Source organism: Macrotis lagotis, chromosome 2 (assembly GCF_037893015.1).
Source record: "Macrotis lagotis isolate mMagLag1 chromosome 2, bilby.v1.9.chrom.fasta, whole genome shotgun sequence".
Lineage (NCBI taxonomy): Eukaryota > Metazoa > Chordata > Mammalia > Peramelemorphia > Peramelidae > Macrotis > Macrotis lagotis.
The window spans coordinates 190936690-190963671 of NC_133659.1; the positions used below are offsets into that span (position 1 = coordinate 190936690).

Sequence of the window (26982 nt, forward strand, 5' to 3'; positions counted from 1 at the left end):
AAATATTAAGTTATCATCATCATCATCAACATAATAATCATCATCATCATCATCACCATCATCATATCAGACTGGTAAAAGCTTCTCAAGGGCAAAAACTGAATCTCTCCCTTCCTTTGACTCTTCTAACATTACCCAGAACAAATCTCTGACCACTAAGGTGGAAAAAAGGGAATAGAATAGAAGATATTGGACTGCCTCTTCTCCTATCCTGCCTCATACCAGTCCCCACTCACCTATGAAGGGAATGGATGCTAGTGAGTCTTCAGCAGCTGCCAATGGTGCTACCTTCCTACTTGGCTGCTCTCTTTGCCCACTTGACTCAGGTTCTGAGGTCTCATCACTAAATCCAAAGTTCATCTGCCTCGGGGAAGGCTGCTGAACCTTGCGTCCAGTTGGTGGTTTCTGTCGGAGAACCACCTCCTCCTTCCGCTCCTCAGTGGGCATCTCTGGTGGCTGGGTGTCGGGCTCTGGCCGTGTAACCCTGAGTGGCTCTGAAGACTCAGCTGAATGTGGGGCAGATGGTTGAGGGAGGTTGAAAGTAGGTAGTCCTCCAAAGGGAGAGTCCCGAAAGGAAAGGGCCTGAAGAAGACCAGTCCGTCGCTGGAAAGAGGGGCTATAACTTCGGTACCCAATGTAACCAGTATCATCCAAGCTGGGATGAGTGGGCTGAGTTGGGGGTTTGGGACCTGGGGGGTCCTGGGGCAGGCAAGCAGGGGATCGTGTGGGCGTATGTTGGGTCACCCACCCAGAGTGCTCAAATCGAGGAGACACCAGTGTACCCGGCCCCAGGGCCTCAGCGGAACGGACAAAGCGACCTATGTAATCATCAGATCGGGCTCGATGCCAACCTTCATGCCCCAGATGACACAGGGCATCCTGGGAGGCAGAGCAGGGCCATGGTCGATGGGCCACAACATCTCCCAGTCGGTCCTGGGAGACACTACGAGCACGAGGGGGCATAATTGGGCACCGCCCCTCTCCACTTCTCCGAGGCACCTGGTTCGACAGCCAGTGGGACAGTGCCTGTTGGCACTCCAGTTTGCTTGGGGGTGCCCGGACCCCAGGGTCCTGGAAGGCACGGGAAGTTCGAGTATCAGGAGCAAGGCGGGGAAAGGCACTAGGATTAGGGCGTGGCTGGCTCATCCCAAAAGAGGTGTTGTCTGAATGGGGGCAGGATGGTGGGGCCCGATAGCCAGGATCACTCCAAGGGGAAGGGTGCCAGTGGTCAGTGGGTGGGGCTGAGTGTGGTTCAGACACCATGGTGACCCGGGACAAGGCCCGGGGCTGTGAGGCATAGGTTTTTCGTGGGTAACAAAGTGGAGGTGGCTCTGGTATGCTCCGGGCTTCTCCAGAATATGGCTGGTTCCCCTTCAGGTAGGCATCCTGGGAATAAGCCTAAGGAGAGAGATAGGAAGAAGCAAAAGAAGTCAGTAAAGCCCTACTGGTCACTTGTCTAGTCAGGACTGGTCGGGTAAAATCAGGAAGACCAGAGTTCAAAACCTGTTTCAGACAATTATTAGCTGGGTGACCATGCTAATAAGTGACAATATTAACTTCTCTGAATCTCAGTTTCCACATCTGTAAAATGGGTATAATAATAATACCTACTTGTGAGGATCAAATGGGAAACATGAGTAAAATGTATCGCTAGCACTATAGAAATGATAGTTTTATTATCATTATTATTATTATTATTATTATTATTAAAGAAAGTGGGAGGTGCTTTAGAGGAGGATGGAGATTGGCTGGGGAAGCACTGGAAGCAGAGGAGAGGTTTGTTGAGTTCTAGGGAAGAAAGAAGTACGAAATGAAATATAAAGTACTTGAAAACCAACATGGAGCCAATTATATTATGCTTACTATGTGTTTCCTTTCAGGCTTAAGCCAAAGGCTGTTTCTGGCAACTAAGAACTCAGGATTTCATCTGCCATCCCTTTCCCCCCCAAATAATCCAGCTGTATTGGAAAGACTAAAGCCCCATCAGAAACCAAGCCTAGCTTCCAGAAGTAGAAAAAAGAGGATGGGGCTGTGAAGAGGCATCTCAAGGAGCACAGGATGGAGATTGGGAGGAAGAAAAGAAGAGGGCAGTAGGGCCTCTGTAAGGAGTCAAAAGCCTCTATCCTCTTTCTGCTGGTTTAAACGATTCCTAGGATAGACGGGAAGGAGGGAAGGAGGGAAGGAGGGAAGGAAAGAGGGAGGGAATGTGAAGTCTCCTGATCTCAGACTTTCCCGTCTCCTGCTCGCTCTCAGTTTGTGCTCAGCTCCGGGGCCAGCATTGGCTGAGGGGCTTGGCAGGCCCGCCCCCCCTTTACCCCCCCCCAGTCCTGGAATTTGGATCCAAGACTGAGGCTGGCGCTGCATTGCTGAGCAGTGACAGAGCTGGCCCTCACCCGGCCAAAAAAGGAGGCAGCCCCCAGGGCAGAGGGACCCCGTCAGCCTTGGGCCAGAAGAAGCCTGGGGGCTCTGGACCAGCTGGTCTCTGGCCCCTCCCTAACGCTTCCTAAGGGATCTTTTCTAAGGAAATAATCCTGTACGATGATGTAGCGGGGGTAGGGGTGGGGAAGGCGACCACACACACACACACACACACACACACACACACACACAAAACAATAAGACACTCCCAAGAGACACCAACACACTAATGGCACAAACACACACACGGGCACACACGGACACACACACACACACACACACACACACACACACACACACACACACACACATACCTCTCCTCCTGGCCATTCTGCCGGTTCCCCACATCACAGCATCCTGACCACGCCTCCTCTGCTCATCGCGTCCCCACCCCCAGAGCCCCCTCCCTTTCCTGGGTCCCCCCCACTCAGCTCCGCCCTCAGTAACCAGCTGAGGCCTGGCGCCCCATCCTCAATCCTCCCTCTCAGGGCCCTGCTCTCCCTGGCCGGGCCCCCACCCTGGCTCTGAGATCGGGGATGTGGGGGGAGGCAGAAGCAAGGAGGGAGATGGGGGGGAGACTAGACAGTGTCGAGGTGGCGTCAGCGACTGCCCGCACCCTGATTGGCGGACAGTATTGGCTCCCAACCACAGGAATGCTTGGGCCCCACCCTCCTGGGCCTGCCGGTTGTTGAAGAATTGGGGGGAGGGAGGGGAGACAGAAGAGTGGCCAGAATCCAAATACTGACATCTGGTGCTCTCTGCCCACCCCTTCCGTGTGGGCACCAGAATCCTCCACACCATCCTTCATACTATGCAAGCTGGCTCCTCCCCTCACTAGGCTTGGCACAAGAGGGAAGGTGCCACCCTGTAAAATGCCAATGCCTTACACAGTACCCACCCCCAGTCTTGTGAACTCACCCCTGGATCTCATCCTCCATGTTCCATCCTCCCTCTTGCTCTCTCCCCTCTTTTTCCCCCCAGTCCTAGGGCAACAGTATTTGCTTCTCCTCCAGATCCAGAGCCCATTAGGATTAGGGAGGGGTGTACTGGGCGGAGCTTGGATTCTGACATCATGCTACATGATTTGGGGTGAATCACTTAATCTCTCTGAGTCTTTATAAAAATAAGATGAAGACTGAAGTAGGAGGGCAGAACTGTCTCCAATTCCTCCTCTTTTCAAAAGGTGAAAGGCAAAGGAGCAATCTAGGTCAGGAGTTCTGAAATTCCTGAAATGGGGGAATTGTACCAGTTGAAGTCACTCTGATTTCTGTGATTATAAGGATGAGCATGTTGAGGCAGCTAGGAGATCAACATTGCAGGACAACCTCCACTACTTTCTTCCCCACTCAGGGACCACCAGCCTTAGCAGAAATCATGCTGAGACTGTGTCCAACAAGCATCAAGTTGGGGGCTAAGATTGATTACACATGAGAAAGAAATGGATGGGCAGAAAGTGTTGTTCCCTAGGATTGGGCAATGAGGGGAAAAGCCTGACACCATGATACTAGAAGATGGACAACATCCCACCCCACACCTTTTACTGTTAGGAGAAGGTCCTTGCCCACAACAGGCTGGGGGTGGGGGTGGGGAATGGGATGGAGAAAAAGGAGGAAGGATTCTAGGAAAGATCTAGAGAGTCTCTGTATTGTACCAATGTCTCCTAAATGAGGCGACCTAGGCAAAAAAAAAAAACCTTGGACATCACCAACTGAGGCCTCTTCATAGTTGTCCTCAGTGAGGCAATACTTATGCCATCCCCTGGGAGGTGCCCTAGCATTGAGCAAACTGGGTAATTCCCAAGTATCCTCCACAGATTAACCCTTTTTTCCTTCACTCTCTTGCTATACAAATGGGAAAAAGAAAAGACATTAAGGGGCAGTTAGGTTTTCTCAGTGAATAGAGCATCAGCCCTGGAGTCAGGACAAATTCAAATTTGACCTCAGACACTTAATAATTACCTAGCTGTGTGACCTTGGGCAAGTCACTTAATCCCACTGCTTTAGGGGGAAAAAAAGAAAAGAAAAGACATTATGAGGAGGATTCTAGGTCTTGACATCACAGCTATTTCAGTAAGCCAGGCAATCTTCCTACCCAGGGAAAGGGTCAAGGAATGAGAACTCACCAGCTGTAGGATATCCTCATCCTTGGGCATGATTGAGAGTTCCAAGACATTGTCACTGAAGAGGCAAGGGAAGGTGGTCAGTGGTTTCCTCCTACACACACACACACACACACACACACACACACACACACACACACACACACACTCCCACATAAAGAAAAGGAGATGTGGGAAAACGGGGGACTCCAGAACTTCAGGAGCAATCCTCATGCAAAACATTCTAGAAATAAAAGACTCCATCTCTGGGTTTCAGACATTTTCTCTGCCTGTTCCCATGCTTGAAATGTCCCCCCTCCTTATCTCCACATACCTGACTTCCTTTAAGTCCCAACTAAAATCTCAGGGTTTTACAGGAAGCCTTCCCTAACCCCTTAATTCCAGTGCCTTCCCTCTGATAATTATTTCCTATTTATGCTATATATAATTTTCTTTGGATATTTGTGTTGTTCTTCCCATTAGTCTGTAAACTTCTTGGGTCAAGATCTGTCTTTTGCCTTTTGTTTAAATCCCCAGTATCTGACATATAGTAGGTTGATAAATAATGATTGACTGATTGAGGAGGGAAGGCAGGGTTTAGACTACTCAGATTGTGAGGAGAATAAGGTTACTTACCTATTTTGGATCAGTGCAATAACTTGGGAGTAGGTCTTTCCAATGATGCTCTCACCATTCACTTTCACCAGCCGGTCTCCTGATGATATAGGTTGGGGATGGGGGTGGGTGGAAGGGGAGGACTAAGGATCTGACACACATGTACTTCTTGGGGATCAGATTTAGGGAGACACACCATTCCTTGTTGGCAATCCTGATTTGTCTCACAGAATGCCTTGCTCCATCATCTCTCCAATAAAACTTTCATTTCAGGGATGGGAGCAGAGCCCCTACCTCAAGCAGGGGTCAAATCCAGATCTCTTGCTCTCTCTCAGACCAGGCCTCCCACCCTAGAATCCTAAAGTACCTAGGATTCCATTATAAACAAACAAGGAAAAAACATCATTTGTTTGATGTAGGAATGTTAGGGGCTAATTTTACCAGGAGACATCCTCCCCAACCATCATAAGGAAGTAGTTAGAGCAAGAATAAGGCAGTTACTAATGAAGAAAGGTTCATGCAGGTCCCTTCCTGGCATCTCACTCACCTGTCCTAAGGCCAGCCTGGTGGGCAGGGCCATCATCCTTCACATTCTTGACAAAGATGGTATCCATGGGCTCCAGATGGCTCCGGGGGGAAGGCCCTGGTAGGCAGTGGCCAGGTTAGCTGGGGGTTGGGGGCCGAGGGTCACACATACCCAGAGGTATACTTAGTAGAACACATATACACACATACACATACACACACACACAGTGACATGTAGCCATTCACATAGAACACATAGAAACTCACATAGACACTCAAAAGAATATATACAGAGAAACACAAACATATTCAAGAACTACAAATAGACACTAAAAACAAAAAATATACAAAAGATCACAGGAGCAGAGATTTAGAGCAAAAAAGGACCTTCCAATAAACTGATCCACAGATTTTTTTTATTTATTATTTAAGGCAATGGGGTTAAGTGACTTGCCCAAGGTCACACAGCTAGGCAATTATTAATTGTCTGAGGTTGGATGTGAACTCAGGTTCTTCTGACTCCAAGGCCCCTACTCTATCCACTGAGCCACCTAACTGCCCCCAAGATCCAAAAGTTTTTAACCTGGGGTCCATAGAATACTGCCCCCACCAAGGAGTTGTGGATAGGTATCTGCAACATCTTTATTTAATGTAATCCTATGTTTAGGCACTTAAAAATATGATTTTTGAGAAAAGGTCTTTAGACTTCACCAGACTATTAAGGGGTCAATGGCACAAAAACGTTAAGAACCCCTGATCTAGTCCAACCTTCTTATTTTATAGCTGAAAAATAGACTCAGAGAGGTTTATTGATTAGCTCAAGATCCCACAGATAGCAAGTGACAAAAGAGGGATTCAAACTCAGATCTTCTAGCTCCAAATCCAGCCCTCATTCTGTTGCACAGCAGAGACATGAGGACATTCATGGTTGGGGTGGGGGTAGGGAGATGACACAGAGAGATAATCAAACAGACCAGAAACACATAAAACTGAAAGCCCCCTGAGCCCAGCATTGGGCATTCCAAGAAAGCACTAGACCACCTCAGTGTCTATGACATAAGGCCTTGAATTGATACCCTTATGAGATCATTTCCAATTCCCCCACCCCCAACCCCAGAATCTCCATCTGACCACATGAAACAAATAAATTTAATCTTTTCTTAAGAAGGTTGTGATCCATCTTCCTTCTGTACCTCCCCACCCCCCAACTACCCAACTGCTCCAATGAATGACTGTGCCCCACACATCTCTCTAGGGTAAAACTAAAGATGTAAAATTCCCCCAGAATGACTGGAGGGAAGAGAAAGAGAAAATATAGCTTAACATGTCCTCAATTGAATGAAGAGGATACCAGTTTCTAAGATTATTCTAATTTCCACCACTAGGGGTCAGGATGTCAGGATTGATGCCCTCATGGGCATCAATCTGGGAACAGAGAATTCTAGTTTCAATTTGTCACAGACTGGCATGGCATGTGACATTCCATGTTTCTGAAGGGAGGGGAGGAGCTACTGTAGGCAAATGACAGATGTTGAAGATGTTAGCTCAGCTCATATTTCAGGAGGAGAGAGGTCATAGCCATTGTCCTTTCTTCTCCTGATGGATGGATAGGCTCCCTGTCCCTTGATTCAGTAGTACCGACACAAGAACTTGGTCAGAGGAGGACAAGTGTAGCAAGAGAAAAGCAATAATATCCAGAGGAGAGAGGAAGAGAGTCAGACAGACAGAGACATAGAGCGATACAAAGAGAGATAGAGGGGAGAAAGGGGGTTGGGTGGGAATGGCCCAGAGACCAAGAAAGATAAGAAAGATACTAGACATGGAAGTAGATGGAGAAATATAGAAAGAACAAGAACTCAGTAGAGAACAACTCCAAGTCTTGAACCCTCCTCCAGGGCCCAGTTTCCCTCTCCCACATCTCTCCTTACCTCCTCGATTTCCATTCTCTTCCTCCTGCAGAGGACAAAGAGATTGGTGTAAATAGCTGAGATTAAACTGGGGACCCTTAAAATGATCCTACCAGATGCAACCTATTCAGACCTTCTATTCCTTCCTTCATGATACTAGCTTGCCAGAAGGAATTAGAGCTACTTAGAAAATCAAGAGTGTAATGGGGCAGCATGAGAGGGAAGGGTCTTAGAGACTACATCTACCCTCCCACTCCTCTATCCCAAGTTATATCATCACATGACCTTTCCCTCATGGTGTTTTCAAGGTGACTGGAAAGCACAGTCTCAGACTGTTAGGAACTTCCCATTTTGATTGGGGACCCAGTCAAACAAAATACAGACAGAACCTCAGATACAGGGAGAAGGGTGTAGCATCAATTATGGAAGAACATGGACTCATTAATCATAAAAGTTTCTCTGAGAGGGGACTTGAAGTCAGTTGAGTAAGGAGGTGAGGAATAAACACCTTTGATGGGGGAATAGACCATGCAGAAATAAGAAGAAACTAATCAGATGTAGAAAAGGGAGAGCTCAGCAGAGTCTCTATCAGGGAATACAAGGGATTAAGTTTATGAAACAGGATAAGCAGTTGATGAAGGGTGGGGCTTGCAGGCACAAGAGAGACTTCTCTAACTGCCTGGACAGGTAGTTATAAGGAGCCACCTTAGTTTTTGAACCAGGAAGGGGCAATATGAAAGCATGTTTTGGAGAAGATGGATATGATAGCTTTGTGCAGCAAGTAGAGAGGAGGCATCTGCTGTAAAAACCTAGACTGCCTAGATCTGGATCTTGTTGGGGGAGCAGCTACAAGAAGGGAGAAGGGTAGTAATGGCTCAGATCAGGAGGGGAGAAAGTTCATATAGAAATGGAGGCTTTCAAGTCACTTCCAATTTGAGTACCATCCTCCTCTTCTCTTGGAGTTTTCACTAAAATGAGTTGACAACATCAGAAGTGGGGAGGAAGAATAAAAGATATGTTTAGACAGCTGAGCTGCCTCTGGGTTGCCAGATGGGAAGCACCAAGGGTGGAATACAGCCATCTTCCTGACTCTGGACAGGCCGACTCTTCCCTAAACACAGGGATAGAAAAGGTACACCTTCTCAACCCCAGATATCAGAAAATTCAACTGGAGCTTGGACCAACCCTTCCTCCACTTCTGTGGGACTGGGGCTAATTCTGCCTACTACAGAAGAGAAAGGGAAGCAATTGAGTATTTTCCTTCAGGGTAGAGACTTGGAGAAAGTGACCAGAGCCTGGGGAAGTTGTGGTGGGAAAGGATTAGGAAATGGGAAATCCAGAGAGATCGAGTCAAAAAAGGTGAACTGAAGGTACTGAAATCTTTAGATGGCCTTAGAAAAAGCCCTCTAATCAGCCCAGCCTAATTCCTCAACTCCTACTCTCAAGGACAGCTACAAACATCCATCCATCAAAATCAAGACATAGGTTAACTCAAACATAGAGATATGTTTAGTGTAACCTGACTCCCCTGTCTTCTAGCAGGTGGGACTTGAAGCCCCTCAAGGGAGGAACCCCTAACAGCTGTGTGGGCTAATCCCATCCCCCAGGGTGTGGATGGGACGCAAATTTACTCTTAAACTCCAAAATAAACCTATTCATGTTGCTGTGGTAGGAGATCTCTCTTCCATATGGAGGCTGCATCTTTCTCTACCTACAACCCCTTTGCTCTAGACTTGACCTTAGACCTCTGGGCAGATTAAAGAATGTTGGAATCTCCCTCAGCTCCCAGAGTTGATCTCAAACCTTGCTCAGACTAAGGAGACCTGAAATCTAGAAGAAACAATCCCTGGATCATCACTCTAGAAAGCATGGTGAACACTCAATCCAACTCCCCTCACTTTATAGATGAAGAAACAGAGATCAAGAGACTTGCCAGAGATCTCATAGGTAAAAAATAGTAGAAGCAAGATTCAAACCCAGGTCCTCTGACTCCGAGCCTGTGGAGCAGTCTCTATGCCAACAATTCTTCCTTCATAGGCCTTTAGATTTGGATTAGAGTTGAAGAGAAACTCTTTGGGACCTGGCTTGGGTTTTCTTGGTAAAGATATTCTAGTGTTTTGCCATTTCCTTCTCCAGCTCATTTTACAGATGAAGAAACTGAAGCAAGCAGGGTTATGTGATTTGCTTAGGGTCACACAGCTAGGACATATCTGATGTTAGATTTGAACTCAGGAAGATGAGTCTGATTCTAGATCCTGATTCAATCTCAGGTGCCCTAGAAAATTTAGGGACCTCTTAATTCAAGCCTTCTTTTATTTTAGAGATAGGGAAACAAATGACCCTGAAAGAAGAAGCAATTTGCTTAAGGATCATAACTGAAGCACAGGTTTCTGGATTCTCAGACCTGACAGCCCTTACTTAAGAGGCTCCTCCTTGTGAAGGAGGGACAAGAAAGCTGATCTTTCTGCATCTGCCTCTCTCTCTCTCTCTCTCTCTCTCTCTCTCTGTCTTGCTCTGTCTCTCCTTTTTCTTCCTCTCCTTCTTTTCATCCTTTCCTCCTACTCTTTCCAGAACCTTATAGTTGAGAAAAACTGCATGTATTATGAAAATATTAGTTGTTTTGCAGATGGAAGGTGTCAGACAGAGGATGGGGTTCATTTAGGAGAAGCCACAGCCTCAACAAGTAGCAGAACACATTTAAGTTAGATCCAAAGAAAGACTTCTTGGCAGGGAATATTATCAAGACAGTGTTGAAGAAAGGATGGCACCTTTTATCATTATGCCAAAGGTAATAATAAATAATAGCTTACATTTATATAGAATTGTAAAGCACATTCCTCAAAACAACCCTGTGATCTAGGGAGTAAAAGTATCATTATTATTTTCAGCACATAGACATTATCCAATTTTCCTGACTTATAGACAAAGAAATGAATGCCAAGAAAGGTTAAAGTGACTTGCTTAAAAAATTAAAAATAATTTTTCATTTACACAAAGAAATAAGCTTACTTTGGCCATCATTTTTGTCCATTACATTTAGTCATGGATTAAAATACTAGCCCTTTGCAAAAACATATAAAATAAATTTTAAAATCTTATTAAACTTGCCTTTTGTAAACAAAAAGTAGCGATATTCTCCATCTTATCAGTGAAAATGAAACATAGAGAAAACACAACTAATCTTTTGATTGTGACCATTGACCTTTTCTTACTATATCCCAATGAAACAGGTCATTTCTTTGGTCTCTAGAGAAGAATGACTTCAGGCCCAAGTCCATACCTTCACACCACATTGCACAGCTGACTCTGGTGGGTAGACAATGAAGTGCCGAAGAGTGAAGCCAAAACCATCTTGAGGGTTCTTGTGTAACAGTAGCGTCCTGGGCCCTGGCCAGAGATGGGGGGGTCCGGGAGAGCATGCATCTCTTGGGCCCAATGAAGGCTATGAGAAGATAAGAAAAATAATGTTGAGGTTCTGACATGACTAGATCTAACCCAAAACTGGTATGAAACATGACTATACACACACACACACACACACACAAACACAGAAAGAGCAGGGAAGGTATTGGGAGACAGGGAAGAAGAGCCCTTAAAAGGGAGGCAGAGCTTGGCTTTCATTTCCCAGAAGGCAGAACTTGGAGCTTGAAAGGGTAGATGTTTAAAAGAGACAAATTTGGTCTTAATGAAAGGGGAAATTTTCCAGCCTTTCAATTTGGTCTCCCTATCTTGTTTCTCCCCACTCCAATCCATCCTCCACTTGGCTATGGAAGGTCTGATCCTGATTCAATAAATTCTAGTAGTTCCATATTATCTGCAGGATCAAATGTAAATTACTCTGGCACATAAAGTCCATTTCAACCTGGTCCTTTTCTTGTCATTTCAGGCTTTTTTTTTAAATTTTTAAAATAAATTTTAAGTGATATCTTCTGGGTTTTTTTTTTCAATTTAAATATTTTTGTTTGTTTTTCCAACAACATGCATCAGTAGTTTTCACCAATTTTTTTGCAAGGTTTTACATTTTTCTCCCTCCTTCCCTCCCTCCTCCCCCTGACAGAAAGCAATCTAATAAAGGCTCTAAATGTATAATTATTCTAAACATAGATCCATATTAATCATGTTGTGCCTTTCCAGTCTTTTTAAAAAAATTATGTATTTTATTTTTAATTTGTGGAATAAAACAACCATTTCTCATAAGACAGTATAATAAAAAAGATTTTACATGAAACATAAAATGTACAACTTACTACTCTTTTAAAATATATAATAAAATTAACATGTAAATTTCTTCTTTTTTGTTCTTTTTCATGATCTCCTGGCCTAGAGACAGCTACCATTAGACATAAATAGGTATGTATCCAGTCTGCTTAAACATTACTCCCATTCATGAATTCAATGATTCATTGGTCTACTTGTCATTCCTTTAACATGATACTCCATCTTCCAACTACATGCCTTTTTTGCAGGCCCATGCCTAGGAAGCTTCCTCTCTTTACCTCTGCCTCTTATTGCCCTAACTTCCTTCAAGTCTCACCTTTTAATAGAAGGTCACCATCCTGACCAATCTGTCTTCCTTCTCCCATTCCCTCATCCTTCACCTCCCTTCTGAGATTATTCCCATCTATGTTTAATATATTTCACATAAACATATTAATTTACTTGTTTTCATCCCAAAAGAATGTGAACCCTTTTGGGGAAAGAACAGTATTCTTGTCTTTCTTTTTTATCACCGGTTTTTTTTTTAAGAGACAATGAGGTTAGGGGCATCTAGGTGGCTCAGTGGATAGAGCACTGGCACTGGAGTCAGGAGTACCTGAGTTCAAATCCAGTCTCAGACACTTAATAATTACCTAACTGTGTGGCCTTGGGCAAGCCACTTTTAACCCCATTGCCCAGCAAAAAAAAACTTTAAAAGAGAGAGAGAGAGAGGGAGAGAGAGAGAGATTGAAAGAGAGAGAGAGAGAGAGAGAGAGAGAGAATGAGGTTAAGTGACTTGCCCAGGGTCACACAACGGGTAAAAATCTGAGACCACATTTGAACTCAAGTCCTCCTGACTCCATCCTGGTGCTTCATTTTATCAAAAATTCTTAGCACAGTCCTAGAAGACAGAAATTGCTTAATCTGTTAACTAGCAGTGTTCTAGTAAATATTTAACAACTGACTCTCCAGAAAGAAAGAAATGAACCCACAAAACACTTTCAAGTAAAATCAGCATGATTTACATTTTCTTCACCATTTTCTTAGTCTAGCCAATCATCAAAACAATAATCAAACCCTCATTTTTATTGTTTACTGATTTCTAATTCTAATTACTTGCTATTAAGTAATATTGAAAATTTAGCCATAATTAATTAGAACTGACTTCTGCATGTTAATTGACTAACTGCTAGATGGCTATCCAAAAGTAAAAAGTATTGACTTAGGGAATTTGCTCTCCCTCACTCAAAGACTATAAGCAAAGTTTTTATGACCAGGTGTATTACTGAATATCTTGGAGAGAGGCTTCTTGTTCAGGCACAAGCTGAATGAGATAGCCTAAGAAATCCTTTCTGATTCCCCTTGATTTCTGGATTATTTGTTCAATGAATTATTTTGCCTTTATGTTTTCTCTTGCTTTGAAGTAGAACAGCACAATTGGTAAATTACAGTTGTAGAAAGTTTTTGAGATTGAAGTTTAAGAGATGCAAACTATTTGTTTAATAGTGTAATATTACCATTTCTTGAATTCCTTTTAAAAACAGAAGACAGCCCTCAATATCATAATATAAGGATCTAGAGACAGAGGAACAAGAAAGAGAGAGGTTTTAAAGCTTGGGAATTTCAAGTTTTGTCCTGCTCTCCACAATAATCCTTGCTCTGCCTCCATCACTCTGAGTCCCACCATGACTTAGCTAACTCCCCTTAATGTGCTCTTCCCTTCATAAAGTCTCATTCATCTCTCCCCAAGTCATTCTCTACCTCTAACCCTATATCCCCTCATTCCCATGCTTCTCTAGGTCTCCAAGGAGTCCTCCCTAAATCACTTTCTTTATCTGTGAACTGCTAAAGACTCAGAGTCCAACTCATTTATTCCTCTCTCTTTGGATAGCACAGTCTCTTTCCTAAGCCAGGAAAGTTTGGGCATAGAGTTAGAGAAAGTGGAAAGAGAAATATCTCTTGAGAGGAAAATTTTACTATTGTCCACACTAGCTCAAGTTTGTGATGCCTGCAGTTTTTCATTGTTCCATCATTTCTACCTGGAGCAGTTCCTACCACCCTCCAAGAGAGTCTTGATCATTCAACAATAGTTGGAAAGGGAGCAAGATCAAGATTACAGTATAGATAGGTAAGAAAAGAGACTTTCTGTGAGGATAGGCTCCAGCTCAGCAGCCCAGTGGCTGTCTAGCCATTTAGACATCCCAGGGATGTCTAAAACAGACCAACTGAGAAATTGCTGGCTGGGTGTGTGGAGGTATGCTTCTTAAGCTGTTTGCCCTCTGCCTGCCCTTTCTGGAATATTTGGGATTCCCCAGAAAGTGGAATGAGAGAAGGGGGGTTGGGGGCAGTGGTATCTAATAAAAGAGACAGAACAGAGTTGTGCTGGATAACGGAGCCAGGAAGATCTGGGTTCAATTCATCAGATTCTTTCTAGCAACAAGATCAGGACAAGTCACTTGATCTCTCTGTTCCTCAGTTTCCTCATTGTAAAATAAAGTGGTTGGACTTGACAGCCTCTAAGATCCCTTCTGGCTCTAAGTCTCTGATTCTGTGATCCCAGTAAGACCAAAAGCTAGGGACAGCCAGGGGCTCAGGGGATAAAGCACCAGCCTTAGGAGGACCTGAGTTCAAATTCAGCCACAGATACTTCATATTTATTTAGCTGTGTGACCTTAAGCGAGTCACTTAACCCTATTGCCTTGCCCCCCAAAAAGACTAGAAGCCAGTAAAATAGCGAAAGGAAAGGAAAAGTTTACTCAAGGAAGGAGAGAGAACTCTTGTGCTTGGATTCACAAAACTCACTCCCTTAAATACTCAAAACTGCACACATGGAGGATTCAAGGATCTGACAGAAGTTGTGAGGGGGGAGAAACAGTTTGACAGAAAGTGAAAAAACAGGGACCTGGAAGAGTGTAAAATAAAGAAGGAGAGAACAAGGAAAGGACGAGTTGAGAAATGGAAATTAAAGATGAAAAGAAAGAAAGGAGATAGAGAGATAATGGAAAGATATAGTGATCAAGAGAAAGGACAATAAGATATTTCTCTGACCCTTAGATCCCTCTTTGTGGATTCTACACTCCTCCTCTTCCTCCTCCTTCTCTTCCTTCACCCATGGGGTCCTTTGAACTCCAAATACTGCCTCATTCCATCCTTCTCATGTGGCCTCCTCTCACAATGCAGCCTCTACAGTAATACTGAAAATTTAGCCATAATTAATTAGAACTAATTCCTGCATGTTAACTGAATTCCATCATGTCTCTCCTCAATTTAAAGCTTATAGGGTAAGGAGGAACCCTTACCCTTCCAAACTATTACGCCTTGGCTAGGTACTTTCTGCTCTGCACCATCATCATCACTTCCTCTCTGAAAAAAAACCCATACCCCCTCCCCTGCACATTTATACCTTTCATCCCTTTCAATGCAATTGCTGCTGTTTGGAATGAGGAGGGAAGGGATTAGGAAGGGTTGGGGGAGGCAGTGGAAGGAGAAGGAGGTGGAACAAACTGTCCTGCTATCATTCCCTCCTTAAGTTTTTTTTAAGATCTTCCCAATTAGATTAAAGGTGAAGCTTAAAATAATTGCTGCCTAAATGTCTGAGAGATTTGTTGATTGATTCATTGATTCATTTCTCCATCCAAAAGGTATTTGCAGAACACAGATGTAATAGCTTTCTCATTAATTTCCCCAAGCCTAGGCTTCCACTTCTCTAATCTTCCAATTAAACTTACATTCCTAAAACATAAATCTGAACATGTTGCTTCCCTACTCAAAAAAATCATCTTTAGCTCCCTATTGCTTCTAGTATAAAGTACAAAACCAGCACCATTCACAATCTGGCTCCTCCTATTTACCTTTCCACTCATTTCATTTTATCTTTCTTATGAACTCTCTGTTTTAGTCCAGTGGACTTGCTAACTGTTACCTGGACACCTCCTTCCATCTTCTGCCTCAATGACTGTGCCCAGGAGATTCTCTGGAAAGTTCTCACTCCTCACCATTACCTCTCAGAAACCCAAATTCCTCCAAAGCACAGCTCAAGAGCCTGTGCTCTACAATTGATCTTTCCTTACACCCTCTCTTAAAATTCATTTGTATTACTTTGCATCTGTGTCCATTTGTACCTCCCTGGACCTCAACAGAATGTAAGCTCCTTGAAGGGAGGAGCTCTTTTTTTCCGTTCTTCCTTCCTTCCTTCCTTCCTTCCTTCCTTCCTTCCTTCCTTCCTTCTCTTTGTTATCTCAGCACCTGGCACAATGTTTTTCATATCAAAGGCAAAAAAAATATATTGAATTGAAAGAGTGATATAAGCTGAAAATTAAAGCTCACTAAAAGTAAATACTTGACTGAAAACATCTAAGACAACCCTTTCATTTTGTTGTTCATTTGTTTGAATCAGGTTAGCTGACTTGCCCAATGACACAAAGCTAATAAGGATCAGGAATTTAATAATAATAAGGAACAGAGATTTAAACACAGGTATTCTGACTCCTGAATGTTCACTTCTACTATAATGCTTTGCAGATACTGGCAAATGAAGAAAACAAACTGAGACCCAAGAAAAAGTTGAACTATGTCCCTTTCCCTTCATAGTACAGAGGGGCCTACTGGGATGGAATACAGTATACATTGTTAGGCAAATTCTCCAAATCAGCTGTTTTTATTTAAGCACTTTTCTCTAACAAAAGGGAGAGTTTCTTTTGGAAGGAACCACCATCAAATGGAAGTCTTTTTTTTTAAACTAAACTGTGAAAAAAAAATGCTACAATTAAATAAAAACTGAAAATAATAATGATGATATAAATATATTATTAACATATTGATAATATAGCATATAAATAAAATAAATAATAAAAATTGAAAAAAATTTAAATACACAGAAAAGAAAAATACAATGTTAAAACACACTGTACTTCTTATCCTAGAATTAGGTCACTTAAATTTTAAGGAACCTTTCTCCCAAGCCCCTCCTTTTACATTTTAGGAACCTAAGACTGAATGGAGACAAGAATGTGCCCAAAGAATTGCAAGCAGCAAGAAACAAAGCCAGGATTAGAACTCAAGTGTTCTGGCTCAGGATTCAACATCAGATGCCTTAGTTGTGAGGAACTGAATTGTCTAACAATTACAGCAGGACAATAATGGAATGGAGTAAGTCATGAGCTCCCCAGCCAAAGAAGTATTCAAATAGTGACAAAAAAGTTGTAGAGAGAATTCCAAGCACTGTAGGGAAGATAAGGCTAGACCTCTGAAGTCTCGTCTATCTTCAAGATTCTGTGATTTTGTGATATCTCTTTTCATGTTCTCCGGAGTCAGATCCTCTGATATAGACTCTGGGAAGTAGAGATCTAAAACTACTAACACTATCCCTGCCCCAGCCCCAATTCCCAATCGCAGCACCATGGATAATTTGGGCCTCAATAACTCTATCTCTAGCAGAAGGGAAGAGGAAAATATTTACCTGGAATTCTAAGGAGATTTAAAATCTCCAGGATTCCCCATATTTGCTGACCAGGGGTAGGGAGAGGAAGGAGGCCTCGATGGAGAACACACAGCCCTTTCCTATCATGAAACAAGACTAGGGGAAAGGAGGATGCTCATACTTATAAATTCTCCACCCCAATCCTCACAGACTTCCTAGGCATCCTCAGGGATTTATGATGCCATCCCTCCCCCCCCCCCACCCCAACCTCACTGCCAAGGCTCTCTGCAGCTCTCCATTGTCCCTATGCTGTCCCCCTGGATTATAGTTAAACCCACAGCTGTCCCTAGGATGGGAAGTGGCCCTGACAGGTCCCTTCATAGGCAGTGCCCCTGATGCCCACACACCCAAAGTTTTGGCAGCTGCCAACAGTCCACTAAGTCTCACCCTGACTTACAGAACAGATCTTTCACTTTAAGTTTTTCATTCCCACCGCCATTCTTTTCTGTGTCTCTCTTTTTTCCCCCTTTCTCTCCTTTTCTCTCAGGCTTCCCTTCCTGGTCAACATTCTTGGGGTTGTCATTTTGGTCTCACCTATAATAATCACTGTACATAAAGACATTCTATCACAAAATTCAACCCCCTCCCCCCAATCACACACACTAGATATAAGAAATAAAGATCTAGATATGAGATATTAAAGGGGATGAATTCTAGAGTTATGCAGTTATCTGAATCTTTTACAAGTGAGGCAGCTGTGCATGTGGTGGATGGCAATGCCAGGGAACCAAACTCAGGAATCCTGGTCCCCCTTCCCCCCAGTTGGCACATGGGAGAATAACGAGGTCATTGCAGAGAGCACAGAGTTCATGCTGGGCAGCATGCCCACTGTGACTCATGCCCTACCAGCCTGGTCTATCCCGGACATCAGAAACACACTACCCCCCAAACCCCTCTCTGTCCCTTGCCCTGAGGTCACTGCTCACTGATGGGTCATTCTGCCACCTCAGCACATTGCCGCTGCCAGTCAAAGAACCTATCTGCACCTTCATCAACAGTGCCAAGCAGAGTAGTGCCTACCAACCCATCGTTCACCCTGCTTGGTTTCCCTGATGTTTTGTCTGAGCACGTCTCTCCAAATATGTTCCTCCCTCTTTAATCCAAGAAGACAACTTTAGGGCTGGAGGGCAGCAATGCCCAGTTAGATGGTGAAATTCCTAGTAAGTGTGAAACACTTAGGGGTCAAAGAGGAACTGAGTTTCTGGAAGGCCATTAGCTAACCACCGAAGACCCCGAGAGACCCCACAAACCCCAAGCATCTCCCCTTCACCCTTTTCCTATGTATCGTGAGACTCGTTTGCTTGGGGGCTGTCCTTGGCAGCGAGATGGCACAGAAGGGCCAACCATCATCTGCCTTCAGCGTTACTCTTCAAAACATCAGTGCTGCTTCCAGGAGCAATCCACAGAGTCTCTGGGCATTCTCGGTGCCCCCCGTCCCAACAGAGTCGGCCGCAAGTCTCACCCTGCCCCTAGTCGAGGTCCCCCGACGGTGGGGCCCCGACAGCCGCCCTTCTTCCTGACGGAGGCTCGGAAGCCAGAGGCAGCGCGGCTCCGGGGAGCTGCAGTCCACTCCGATCGGCCGGTCGCAGCGCCAGCCCCCGCCCCGGGCCCGCTCCACTCGCCACACCGCCCGGCCCACCAGAGACACGGCGCGGGGGCGCGGGGCGGCCAGGGCGGGCGCCGAGCCTGCGGGGCCCCGGGAGCCGTCGGCGGGGAGGGCGCGGGTTTCCGGAGCCGGACGCGCGGAGGAAGGGGGTGCTCGGCATTCCCCCGAGCGGGGACAACTTCTCTCTCCGCCTCTCCTTCGGGGCCGGGGCCGCTCAGCTCCTGCTCCCAGCCCCGGCCCGCTTCCCCCGGGAGGCGAGCCCGAGGGGGCCCCCTCCCTGGCCCCCGCCCTCCTGAGCCAGGCTGAGCCGTGCTGAGCCAGCGGGAGCCTCCCGGGGTCTTGGGGCCGGAGAGGAGCGGGGTGGGGGGCGGGAAGGGCCCGGGAGCGGCGCCCCAACCTCCTGAGCCTCTCGCAGCTGAAAGCTCCCAAGCCCGGACACGCCAGCAACTCAGGCAGGGAGCAAACGCCTCCCCCAGCCCAGGGCCGGCCCCGGCAGCGCGGCCACCCAGGCCACCCTCCTCCCCTCTCTCCTCCCCTCCCTCCGCCCAGGGAGCTCCACGCTGCTGCTGCCACACACACACACACACACACACACACACACACACACACACACACACTCACACACTCTCACATACAACACTGCCCAGATGTGTATTCACTTTGCACATTCATTGCATTTTGTCAAACTTCACAAACACACACAGATACTACACATAATCTGTAGGTACCCACTGTACACACACCACACCACAGAGCCCTCTCCAAGGCACATACTAGAACCATAGCACACCATAGAGACGCATCATTATATGATTTCATTCATCCATTTCCCTAGGCCCAACATGGCCTAGGTATTTGTACCGGAGTAGTTCCCAGAAGAATTGTAAACATTGCCACACACACACACACACACACACACACACACACACATAAACCCCAACCCTACCTACCTAAAGAAACCAACCTGAAGACCCCACCCAGCTCCCAGAGGTGGCAAGGGGACAAGTAGGCAGCACTCCACCTTTTCCACAGTGCCATCTGTCAATGCTCCCCATATCTCACCATAATAGATTTAGGAGAAAACTGAAGCTCATTCCCTTAGCACCCCTAAATGTTAATGAAATCATTTCAGTTCAGGAGTATCTTCTTGTCAGCTACTCTCAGAAATTTCTCTTCTCCCCCAGTAACTGTCAGTAACTAAGCCTAAGTATGTTTATGGGATGGGCCTTTGGTCAGGATCATGTCTTTCTCCCCTCTTTTTCCAGACCCCCCTACCCTTCTACAAACAAGGATCTGAGATAGTCTTCCCAAGTGAGGGGAGAGTGATCAGGCTTTTGAGGAATGATGAGAGAAAGGCAGCTCCACATTGAAGATCAACTATTCAATTCAATTTGGACTTTCTGGAGAAAAATTAGAGAAAAATCTTAAAGGATGGGAGAATTTTTATCTGGAACAACCACTGATCAGAGTATAAGCCCCGCAGCCATCACCCCCTGACCAAGGCTGCCAATTATCATCCAAACTGGTTACCTTTCCCAGGAGTTATTATAGTGCTGTCCCTTTGCTATTGTCACTTTTTTATGTCAATACTCCAAGTTGAGGAGTACAAGTACAGAGGAGAAAAGCAGAAACTGAAGGATGATGGGTAGAGAGAAGACAGAGGGATTGGGGGGGGGTACTAAAAGAGAGAGATGGGAGCAACTGGAGTGCCAAAGAGGGGTAAAACTGAATGGGAGAGATTAATGTACAGGATTTGGGGAGACTGAAAGACAGAGAGATTTAGATTAAGGGCCAAAGCTTGAAAGGGACTGAAGGCAGAGAGGGGAGACTGAGAGAACTGAGAGAGATAGACTAGAAACTCAATGGTTATGAAAAGACTTAAGATAGAGTAGGGGAAAGGGGAATGAGAATTGAGGGAGACTTAAGGGACTGTCATAAAGACAGATAGGATAGTGTAAGGGAGACTGAGACAGAGAATGAGAGAACTAAGGAACAGAAGGTGGGGGAAGACTGAGGTAAAGAAGAGTGAAAAGAATTCGAAGAGAGAGATTAAAGAAGGAAGAGAAATGGAAGAGGGGAGGAAGGGTTAGGATGAGGAATGTGGGGGAGGCCTGGGCGGCCTGGGCTGGGAGTTGTTTTGTTCTCCTGTTTCCTGTTTGCAGGCTGAGCTGGGCCCCCTGTGCAGGAGTCACCCCCACCCCCACCCCCGGGGGGCGGAAGCTGGGACGGGAAGAGTGAGGGCAGCTACAGGGGCTGAGTCAGGAGGGATTCAGGACACAGAAGGAATAGTTCAGCAATGGGGAGGGAAAACCAGTGCTCAAGGGAAGCCTGGTGCTCGGACCCCTCCCATCCCAGAACTTCTTAGGGGAATCTAGCACCTCTAAGAATTTCAGGTTGGGGATCCCACTCCCCTTCCCTGACTTTAATCCTCTCAAGGTAACTTTCTATCCGTGCCAGAACTTCTCCAGAAGGGCCCTCAAATAGTCATCCTTTCCCCACCTCCACTCACCTACTGCCTACAGAAAGCATACTTTCTCTTTCAAACTTGCAACATTGAGTGTCAGAGGATTCATCTACTTGCCTCTTCTCTTAGTCCCCCACCACCACCACTACCAGCACCACCCTTCGGCCGACCCATCCAATCTTTCTTTGCCCTCCAGGAATCCTGAGAGTAAATATCCTGTCCTAGGAATCTACCATACCTTTAAACTTTGCTTTTCCTATTCCCTGTTCTGAAGAAGTAAGGGGAGAAAGGAAGGAAACTTTTTTTTTAAATGCTATGGGTTAGGGGCAGCTAAGTGGTGCCGTAGATAGAACAACCAGCCCTGGAGTCTGGAGTACCTGAGTTCAAATCCGGCCTTAGACACCGCCTAGCCAAAAAAAAAAAGTTATGGGTCTAAATGCTATGAGTCAGGGACATGCCAAGGCCTTGGGGGGGAGGGGGGAGTAGAGAGGAAGGTGTTGGTGTTTTCATTCCATCCTAGGCTGAGAGGTTCCTTAAAATGTAACAACCATGTGTGATGCTCAGCCAGTTCTTCTAATCCGTCAGAGGTGAGGGGTGGGGTTGAAGAAAGTCTAGTCCCATCCCATTCCTTCCCACTGCCTCTTAGAATGACTTGCTTGGAAGGGCCACTGAGGCTCACCATCTGAAAGAAAGGGGAGGGGTCTCTGGTGGCTCTTGTCTCTCTTCCTCAAGCCTCAGCATTTCCTCTGGGAAAGGAATGTGGGGTGGGCAAAAGAGAGAGGTGGGGGAAGGGGGCCAATCACTTCAAAATACCAGGCGTTACTAAGATTCTATTCTGAGGTTTCCTGCTACAGGCGCCCCACCTCCCCCCACCCAACGACCTCTCCAAAATCCTTCTCCCCCTAAAACCAAGACTGACCCAGCAGACTTTCTGGCACCCATCCTATTTGGTTATCTCCCCTACTTTCTTTTCTCCTAAGGCAATACAATCTAGTCTCCTAGGAATGAATAAGGGAAACTTCCTGGGGAAAAAGGGATGAGAAACTATTATACTTTCATCTGTCTTATGCTGATCCCCCTTTTCTTAGCACTGGTATCAAGGGGGAGGGGATCTAGTCTTTTTCTGCAATCTAACACCAACCCCTCTTGCTGCAATTGCTCTCTTTAGAATAATATAATGTCATCTTAAAAATTTGACACTTCATTGTTTTCAGACCTTCACTTACCCCTCTAGTTGCTCAGATAACCCATTCCATTTTTAGATAGTGATATAGATTTTTCCTTACATCAAGTCTAAATTTGTTACTTTGCACCTTCCACCCATTGCTCCTACTTCCGTTCTCTTTGGCTGAGCAGAACAACTTTTTTTTTTTCCTTCTTCCACATGACAGTTGTCATGTCCTCCAAATTTACTCATTGCCAGGTGAAACAACCCTTGTTCCTTTAACTATCCTCACAGGACATCTCTACTACCATCCTACTAACATTCCTTTAACAAACCTTTCTAAATTGTTGCACCTAGAATTGGAATGTGGCACTCCAAATGTGATCTGATTGTCAGAGTAGAGTGGAACTGTCTCTTCACTAAATCCTGGATATTGAGCCTTTTTTTTTGTAGGTGACTTGCCCAGGGTCACCCAGTAAGTGTCTGAGATTGGATTTGAACTCAGGTTCTCTTGATTTCAAGGCTGGTGCTCTATCCACTATGCCCCTCCTTTTTTCCTTGTTAGCTTATTGGTTTGTTTTTTATACTGTGCTTTGTTTGTGATATGATTTCAAGGTCTAATTCTCCTCCTTAACATGCTCTCTAACTTATCAATGTCCTCAAAATGAGTTCCAGATCAAGACTGAGTATAACAGAGCTATTATCCTCATAACTGAGAGCACAGTTTCCCTTAATGTAGCCTTAAAATTAATTGCATTAATTTTCTCAGCTATCATATCACACAATTCATATGTAATGTGTATCCACCAAAACATCTTTTTTTTTCAGACCAGCTACTGTTTGGCCACACCTGCCCATTCTTGTATGCACAAAGTTGATTTTTAAATCTAAGAGGAAGATTTTACCTTTACCCCTACCAAATTAATCTCATTTCACTTAATCCAACATTCTACCTGCTCAAGATCTCTTTAAATTTCTTGATGGCTAGGTGGCTCAGTGTAGAGAGCATTGGCCTTGGAGTCAGGAGGATGGGAATATGAATCTCTCCCCCGCCCCCAACACCTCCACCTTAGACACTTGACACTTACTAGTTGTGTGACCTTGGGCAAGTCACTTAACTCTGCCTCCAATCCAGGGCCATCTCTAGTTGTTCTAATTCATATCTGGCCACTGGATCTAGAGGATTATGGAGGAGAAAGTGAGGCAGGTGATGTAGCACCCCCACACACACACTCAAATTAAATTCACATGCTTATCATGGCATCACCTCCCTGATATCACAGTCTTCTTTGAAAATGAAGGACAAGGGGCAGCTAGGTGGCACAGTGGATAGAGTACCAGGGCCCTGGAGTCAGGAGTACCTGAGTTCAAATGTAGTCTCAGACACATAATAATTACCTAGCTGTGTGACCTTCAGAAAGTCACTTAACCCCATTGCCTTGCAAAAACTTAAAAAAAAAATGAAGGACAAGCTATTTCAAATTTCTTACTGTTACCTACCCATTCTAGCTTGGTATCATTTGAAAATTAGAATAGTTCTGTCTACTCCTTTTCCCATGTCACTGATAAAAATGTTAAACAACACTGGGCAAAACAAAGATCCCTAGGGAACTAAACTGAGACCTATGAACTGACATTAAAACTTATTAGTGAATATTTTGAGATGTGAACAATAGTTCAATTGGTCCTATATAACAAACATCTCTTCTTTTTTCCTTCAAAGATAACTTTATGGGGGAGGTTAGGTGGCTCAGTGGATAGAGCACAGGCCCTGGAGTCAGGAGTACCTGGGTTCAAATCCAACCTCAGATACTTAATAATTACCTAGCCATGTGACCTTGGGCAAGCTGCTTAACCCCACTGCCTTGTAAAGCAGGCAAAGCTTCTATGCTAAAGGATGAAGGAAAAGACAAGGTCTTGAAGTCATCTCAAGCTTTCTTTTCTCAGTTACAAGATCAAGTGAAAATGCAAATACAGGATGCCAAGAAAACACAAAAAAAGCAGAAGAAGAAAAAAGAAATTTCTGTTCAAAAACTCAAATTGTAACATTTTATATCATAATGTAAATATTAAACTAAGAAAATATTGCTTTCTTAATAAAATTTTGATTAATTTTTCTTTTCAAAAAAAAGATGACTTTATGAACATTCCTATGATTTACAGTTTTGTAACCTTGTCAGACATGGAAATCCCTTTAGTCTAGTATGACCTGTTCTTGTCATGCTGGCTCTCTGTGATCACCTTTCTTTTCTGGATATTCAGGAACTGTCTCCTTATCTCATTTATTCTCCAAAAGTTATGGGATGCTCAGGGAGAATTTCCATCTCTTATATGAGGATTTGCCAAGTCCTTTTCAGGGCTGCTCATCCACCTTCACCCAACTTTCATCAGTGATTTATGTGTCATTGGTCCTCTTTGAAAACGAAGGCTGCTGAACAACAAAAATTCTTCAAGACTATGTTTCTTTTGGGGGGTGGGGAGGCAATAGGGGTTAAGTGACCCAGGGTCACACAGTTTTGTAAGTATCTGAGGTCTTATTTGAACTCAGATCCCCCGTCTCCAGAGCCATGCTCATCACAATCTAGCTGCTCCCCATGAAATTCTTTTTTGGGGAGGAAGACAACTAGGGTTAAGTGACTTGGCCAGAGTCACACAGTAAGTGCCTGAAACTAGATTTGAACTCCGGACTCCAAGGCCAGTGCTCTATCCACTGCATATCTAGATGCTCCCAAAACTATAAGTTTCAAGAAAGGTACTGGTCTTCTGTGGTAGAAGTTCTTCACTGAGGGCTCCTTATCCCTAATAAAATAACAAGACTAGTCAGCAAAATAATATTAATGATACAGAAGCATCAGGGCATTGTGGGTAAACAACTGACCTTGGATGGGGCAGGAAGATGTTTTCATACTACTAGGAAAGATCAGATGTAGGATTTGAACTCAGGTCTTTTTGGCTCAAAATATAAAGTGGTCATTGCCCCTTACTGTTTTTCATTTGAACCTCCTGACTTTCAATCTAGGATTTCTTTCCCCTGTCCCATAGTGGACCTTTTCTTTTAGAGCTTTGGGGTAGAAGTGAACCTGAGCTCCACTCTCATTTATAACAAAATTCTTTACCTCTTTAAAATTAGGGATACCTGAGAGCAAGGGATGAGCTGTCCTGTGTCTTGTATGAAGCACATGGTTTAATTGAGGCAAGGACTCAGGAGCCACTTTGACAGACATTCCTTTGGGTTGAGCTGGGGTTGGGGTGGGGAGGAGAGGAAGTCTTGCACAGAGACTGGAGAATGAAGGAGATGACCTTGGAAGAAGGAGGAGACCTTCCTTCTAGCCTAAGGGTAAGAGATAGTGAGAAAAAAAAAGGGTGTTGGGAATGTTGATAGTAGCTGACAAATGGGAGGGAACAGGAAGTAAGAGTGAAGGGCCCCCAAGGATCAGGAATCACCCTTTTTCCTTCCTTCCTTCAATCTGATCCCCTTCCCTTCCCAGAAATGCAAACTCAGTATGGGTTGGGGGTGGGTTATGTAACTCCATTAAGCACCCCAAGTGCTTGGTCCAAAGACAAATAATCCTAAATAACTACATATTAGAAAAAGAGAATCAAACAAAGACAGAGACTGACAGGGAGACAGAGAGAGAGACAGAGACAGAGAGACTCACAGACAGAAAGAGAAAGAGAAACGAAGACAGGGAGAGAGGGAGAGAGGGAGAGAGAGAGAGAGAGAGAGAGAGAGAGAGAGAGAGAGAGAGTATTAAATATACTTTATCAGCTATAGAGCATCACAAGGGATTAATATACAGACCGGTGTCTGTATACACACACACACACACACACACACACACACACACACACACACACATTCCAATTCACACCTAGCTCTACAAACCAAATCAATTGCGTACTCAACAGGCATGCACAAAATGTGATACCAAAGAAATTCCATCTATGTTGATCCTCAAGCTTCTAAACCCCTGCCCCAGTCTCCTCCTTCAAGGGCAACCACCCCCTCAGTCCTTTCCCCGCCCTTTTACCCCACAAAGGGTGCCTGGTTCCCAGCATTGCCTGTCCCGTGGCTCCCCTGTCCAACGTGCTCCAACAGGCCAACCCACTGAGCCGGCCAAGCAAGACTATCTACTCCCTGCACCCCTCTCCCCACCCCCAACCCATCTCCTTCCCAAGTCACAGAATGCAAAGGAGCCCAGAGGCCAGGAGATCACCACTGTGACCTTTCCAGGTTTCTGAGTTCTCCTTTGACGCTTAAGTCTCCCTCTGATTTGCTTTGTCGGGTCACTCTTCCCACACACTGGGCAACCTGAGTGAATATTCTTCAAGATTCCTGGGGTAACAACTAGGTTCAATTTTTATCTTAACTTCTGCTCATGATCAGGACTTGACTACCAGCTGCCACTCTCGATGACCCCACAGGATCAGCCTTAGTTCCCTTCTGCCCTCTTTCACTCATTCATTCAACAAACACTTAATGGCACTTACTATTATCAATCATTATC

At 44.9% G+C, this 26982-nt stretch overlaps 1 protein-coding gene across 8 annotated transcripts in view; it reads right to left on the reverse strand.

Moving 5' to 3' along the window:
- Nucleotides 1–26982, reverse strand: part of ARHGAP23 (Rho GTPase activating protein 23) — a 104373-nt gene that overhangs the window by 48747 nt on the left and 28644 nt on the right. For 3 of the 8 annotated variants that reach the window (XM_074224093.1, XM_074224092.1, XM_074224099.1), the window contains exons 2-7: nucleotides 10844–11005; nucleotides 7585–7609; nucleotides 5679–5774; nucleotides 5153–5231; nucleotides 4541–4595; nucleotides 237–1398 (exon numbers count right to left, since the gene is read on the reverse strand). In XM_074224093.1, coding sequence (XP_074080194.1) covers nucleotides 237–1398; nucleotides 4541–4595; nucleotides 5153–5231; nucleotides 5679–5774; nucleotides 7585–7609; nucleotides 10844–11005 — 1579 coding nt within the window. The other 5 variants (XM_074224094.1, XM_074224095.1, XM_074224096.1 and 2 more) reach the window with 5 other exon arrangements.